The 6,000-nt window shown below is 42.2% G+C and overlaps 1 protein-coding gene across 1 annotated transcript in view; it reads left to right on the forward strand.

The window, feature by feature from the left end:
* Nucleotides 1–2,727, forward strand: part of LOC119971390 (plasmolipin-like) — a 34,725-nt gene extending 31,998 nt beyond the window's left edge. The window contains exon 4 of the mRNA XM_038806859.1: nucleotides 2,182–2,727. Coding sequence (XP_038662787.1) covers nucleotides 2,182–2,301 — 120 coding nt within the window. The 3' untranslated portion in view covers nucleotides 2,302–2,727. The remainder of the gene's footprint in view (nucleotides 1–2,181) is intronic.
* The last annotated feature ends 3,273 nt before the right edge of the window (nucleotides 2,728–6,000 follow it).

Raw genomic sequence — 6,000 nt, forward strand, 5'->3', positions numbered from 1 at the left:
ATACTTCCATTCGAGAGTCGAAGGCCTTTTCTGCGTCTAGGGAGACAATCGCCTCTGGTGTTCTCGTCCGGGAACTTGTTCTGAATTTCCCATCAGAGGAAAACTGATCTCCAGATGGTCGGCAACCTGTAGTTTTGGAGCCACATGCCGCGCTCTCCAAATGTCTCATTTGGGATCTCTTACCTGTTCCAGTCGGAACACGTTAATTTTTTAAGACTTTTTACATCTTAAAAGGGCTTAGTGCTCTAAATAACCCTGTTTGAATAGTATAATCCACTCTATGGTTATAGGATTAATGCCTTTGGTTCACGGAAGAGGTTTTGCAGTTGTGATGATTATTGTTTTTAATATGGTTTAAACTATAGTTTCATCCAAATGTGCTAGTCAAAACTATATTTTTATCACTATCAATAGCTGAAGAAATGGTCTTAATTAAATGCATTTTAGTTTAAATTTATGATACGAACACAATTATTTCATGGAAAACAACAAATACAATAATTCAAGTTTGGGACAATTTTGATTTTAATTCTTTGTAACGATCATAGAAATTCAACATATGCATTTTGTTGATCCAAATTATGCATTCTACCAAAAACACTTGGCAATTTGTGATTGGCAATTTTCACTAGTAGTTGTTGTTAAGGCAATTCTTCTGATGAAGGCCTCTTGTGCGTTTAAAAACAAGTTGATAGACAGCACGGTGGCACAGTGGTTAGCACTGCTGCCTCACGGCACCAAGGACCTGGGCTTGTTCCCGGACCTGGGTCACTGTCTGTGTGGAGTTTGCACATTCTCCCCGTGTCTGCATGGGTCTTGTTGTGTTATGCTTCTTCATGTATCATAAGCTGCTTCCTTGATGTATGCTCTGACAAAGGAAGGTTCGGATTTGGAGATAGGTTTGACACATTTTATTGAACAGTTAACAATTCTCCGACTTCAGTTCGACTTTCCTGCTAATCTTGCTATAGTAACTCAGTCTAACTAACCAGTCTGCTCTGAGCCACATGGTGGGTGTGATGCATCTGATCTGCCCCTGTCCTTCTCTGAGTGTTGCCTGGAGAAAGAGCATGTGTGCTCTGTCCTTGTATCTGGGTTGTGTAAATGCCCCCTTGTGGTAGTATCACCTCTGGGTGTCTTGACTGCCCATAGGCTGTGTCCTATTCTATGTGTTCATTAGCTGTATGTCTGCATGTCATGATGTTTCTGGTGCTCCCTCTAGTGTTTACTTAGTTGTAGTGTATCTAAATTTTTATTTTATATTTTTTAATATAAATTTAGATTACCCAATTATTTTTTCCAATTAAGGGGCAATTTAGCGTGGCCAATCCACCTACTCTGCACATTTTTGGGTTGTGGGGGTGAAACCTAAGCAAACACGGAGAATGTGCAAACTCCACATGGACAGTGACCCAGAGCCGGGATCGAACGTGGGACCTCAGCGCCGTGAGGCAGCTGTGCTAACGACTAGGCCACCGTGCTGCCTTAGTGTATCTAAATTAGCCCCTTGCGTATTTACAGTGATGCATATCACCACATGTCTCACCCCCACAACCCAATGATGTGCAGGGTAGGTGGATTGACCACGCTAAATTGCCCCTTAATTGGAAAAACAGAATTGTTGGTGGTTCTGGTCTATCTGACTGAATATCTGTCATTTTATGCATCTCGATTAGACCACCCTTCAACCTTTTCAAAAGGACATTAAAAAAACCCAAGTTAAAACAACTTCTCAGTAAACTGTTTAAGGTCATGAAATTATTCTGACGCAATGCTTATGTCAGAATTAACAAGCTTTACTGGTAGATCTAGTTCAGTTTTTACCTCTTTCCCCCATCCTTAAGCATTGACTCACTGGCTTGTGATTTTAGTTCCATGGAAACCTGAAGCTCTCTGGTGCCTCATCTAAATTGCCACGTGTTTGTGAGCCCAGACAGTGAATGAACATCAGCAAACAGTACAATAGATCCCCCTCATTTACTTTCCACTAGGAACATTCATTATCTTTTCCAACTCTCCCCAACCCCCCCCCTAATTTTTCCTTTGCTTCATTCGTCTCCCAGTGCAAGTCAGCAGCTTCAGGAGAGGTGGAGTGGCAGGTTGAGAGTGGGTGGGAGGGGGAAGAAGAGAAATCTGTCGACTGTGCTGGACATGTCTAATGACAATGTGCTTCTTCCACAGTTCTTTGCAGGTGTAGTGATGATATCGTATGGAGTAAGCACCTTCCTCTACTTCCTGTCATTGCGAGGACGTGGTAGCAATGCAGCAACAAGCCAGGCCACTGGCAGCAATTCCGCATAGACTACTTCAACAAGGCGAAGGTCATGACTTATTCCGTTTACACACTGAAATGATGAGCAGATTGGGCTGTCTCGACTCTCTTCAAAAGTACACTCCTATTCCAGCTCCATACTCTGGTTGGTTACAACCTCCACGTTCACTGCAGTTATCACGGACCAGAATAATTCATCCAGAGTTATTACTTTGAATTTCTTTTTGACTCCTCTCTTTTGACCATATTGCAACCTTTCTTGTGACTTGACCCTCTAATATCCCCTCTATAATACAGACTTCACCATAAGTTCATCACTTTTTAGCCTTGCTCAAGAAATTACATGGAAGTAAAATGCATCACCAACACCTCCAAAAGCATCAACCTGCACAATCCTGAATGTTGTTTGAATTTCTTTGGGGCCAGGGTGAGGGGGGGAGAGGAGGAGAGGAGAGGGTGGGTGGTGATGGTGGAAGGAAAGTTGATCACTTTCCAGTGGCACTTGCTGCTAAGTGTTTGTTTGAGTGGATGTTAAGTGAGGGCTCGGGCTGTGATTTTCTTGGTCAAAGAGCCTGTTGGTGCCCAGTGTTATAAGTTCATAAGTGGAACTGTTATCTCAGAATGCCAATACTTTCAATGCAGAATGGAGAGCATTGAAAATCCAACTCTGCTTTCCACAGGAAACGGGTACAATCTTTGTCATAAAAGCAGTGCAGTGTAATTATATAATACAGCATATGTAAGGTTGAGAATGTAGTTTTTCAAATTAGTCTAAAAGAATGCAGAAGTTTCCAATCCATCAGGATAATTTGCTGTATGTGAACATGTGCTGCCGTACCCATTTAATCTCACACTCTGTATTCCAGAGCAATTGAGTGGTATTACTGGCAGTGAACCAGCCAGCAACAAATGAGATTCTACTCATTCTGGAAAAGTATGTTTAAATAAGTGAGAACCATTGTGCGAATCTAATACAACGACCTGAATGTTTTGCTGTTTTAGTGCTGTCATCAACCGGCGTGACGACAGCAGGGATACTGCAAACATGTTGGGACTGCAATGCATAAAACCAAGATTGTTGGGATAGTGAGGAAGGAAAGTGTGGTGGGGCTCCTGATATTACTGAGGTGCTGATTTCACCTGCGTTATAGAGAAGCTGAGGAGGAAGAATTTGGAGCACTCAACTTGCAGAGAACATCCTGGAACATGATGCCCATCTCTAAGCTACAGCTGTCAAATGACCCAGGAAACTTTGACCATATTGGAATAGTTGAATGTGATATTTGGTGAGCACAGTAAGAAGTCTTACAACACCAGGTTAAAGTCCAACAGGTTTGCTTCGAATCACTAGCTTTCGGAGCACAGCTTCTTTTTCCTCAGGATTCGCCTGAGGAAGGAGCTGTGCTCCGAAAGCTAGTGATTCAAAATAAACCTGTTGGACTTCAACCTGGTGTTGTAAGACTTCTTACTGTGCTCACCCCAGTCCAATGCTGGCATCTCCACATCAGAGATATTTGGTGTCATTTAAAAAAAGAAATTGTAGGGCAGCACGGTGGCGCAGTGGATAGCACTGGGACTGTGGCGCTGAGGACCTGGGTTCGAATCCCGGCCCTGGGTCACTGTCCGTGTGGAGTTTGCACATTCTCCCCATGTCTGCATGGGTTTTGCCCCCACAACCCAAAGATGTGCAGGTTAGGTGGATTGGCCATGCTAAATTGCCCCTTAATTGGAAAAAAATAATAATTGGGTATAAATTTTTTTAAAAATGTAAAGCAGTACAATCCAAGCTAGAATCAGAAAACAACATGGACACCTAAAGCTTACACAATATTAGGAATGGGCGATGAAAAAATGGATCAAGTCGTAAGATTAGAAGGTGCTGAATAGGGATGGAATCCAGAGCCTTGGTGATTGAAGTCAAGTCTAGCAATGCAGGATTGAAGGTAAAGGGAGGCCAGAGTCGGTGTGTTGGGAGTGCTGAAGGAGGTTAGAGGTTGTAGCTCGGCGGCACAGTGTGTGGTATTGCTGAAAAGAGAGACGCTGTCAAAGCTTTTCTTGCGCTCATCGGGACTGACACCAGAATGCCCAATTTCAAAGAAAGCAACTATTTTTATACTGCATGAGAAAAGGGTGTTGATTTGGTTGGCAAGTTGATTCTGGCTGAGGTCTGATTTCCAACCAATCGGTATCCCTTTTCCCTGTAGTATAAATTTTTGCGACTGTTTGAAATTTGGCATTCTTGCATTGTCCTGATGGGTGGAAGACAAAAAGCTTTGGCAACATGTGTCTAATTTCAGCAATTTTAAGGTTGGACATTGTTTGGGGTTTAGGTCAGAGGAGATGAATGTTTGCTTTTGTAATACGAAAGTGAATGGCCTGAATTAAACCAGCTCTACATGTATGTGTGCTATATCAATTTAAAACTGAGTATGGGGGGGAAGGAAAATTAAATGGCGCATGAGATATAAATCTTTCAAAACAGATTTAATTTTTTTTTAGTAGAGCTTAAGTGCAAACCTTTGATTGAAGCAGGAATAATTTTCAAAATATAATTTCAAATATCAGGAATAACCTTCAAAATATAATTTCAAATATAATATAAAGCTGTAGTTAACATAGGAGATTGAATGCTATTTCAAAGAAGTTCTAATTTTTGAGTTTAAGATCTCCCAGCACTTTAAGTGCACCTTCCATTGTATATTTATTACTGTTGCATTTCATTTGTTATAGTTGCAATATCTAAAACTAATCTGATTGGTTTCTGCAGTACGTTGATTCTAATTGTAACAATTTAAAAACATTAAAATTATATAATTGAAATACACTGATATTCTTTCATTCGGAAACATAATCCTGAATTGCATTTATATAAAATTGCATCTGCACATAATTGATCAATTTTCTTTAATAAAAATTTTTTTTTTAATAAACATTTTATTGAGGTATTTTTGGTATAGTAACAACAACAAAGTAAACAATATACATGAAACCATAAACATAGTGCAAAAGCCATTTACCTATCATACAGCCCCCCCCCCCCCCCCCCCCCCCCGGACCAGTCCTCTCCAGCCCCTCGAGGCTCTCTGAGCAATTGCCAACGGCTCTATTGCCAGCGCAAACAACAGGGGGGAGAGGTCTCGTCCCCCAGTGAAGTCTAAAATAGTCTGATGTTGTCCTATTCGTCTGTACACTTGCCACAGGAGCCTGATACAGTAACCTGGCCCAGTCAATAAAGCCCCACCCGAATCCGAACCGTCCCAGTATCTCCCACAGATAATCCCATTCAACCTGATCAAAAACCTTTTCTGCATCCATTGCGACCACTACCTCCACCTCCCTACCTTCCGGGAGCATCATGATCACATTTAGCAGCCTTCTTACATTGGCCACCAACTGCCTACCCTTAACAAACCCCGTCTGGTCCTCCCCAATAATGTCTGGAACACAATCCTCGATCCTGGAGGACAAGATTTTGGCCAGCAGTTTGGCATCCACATTCAACAGGGATATCGGCCTGGAGGACCCACACAGCTCTGGGTTCTTGTCCCACTTAAGAATCTGTGAAATCGTTGCCTGTGTCATTGTCAGGGGCAACACCCCTCTTTACCTTGCCTCATTGAACATCCTCAACAACACCAGTCCCAACATCCCCGAGGAACGTTTTAGAAAACTCCACTGGGTACCTGTCTGGATCCGGGGCCTTACCCACCTGCATGGCCTTCAAGCCC

The sequence above is a fragment of the Scyliorhinus canicula genome, chromosome 9 (genome assembly GCF_902713615.1).
Source record: "Scyliorhinus canicula chromosome 9, sScyCan1.1, whole genome shotgun sequence".
NCBI classification, from domain to species: domain Eukaryota; kingdom Metazoa; phylum Chordata; class Chondrichthyes; order Carcharhiniformes; family Scyliorhinidae; genus Scyliorhinus; species Scyliorhinus canicula.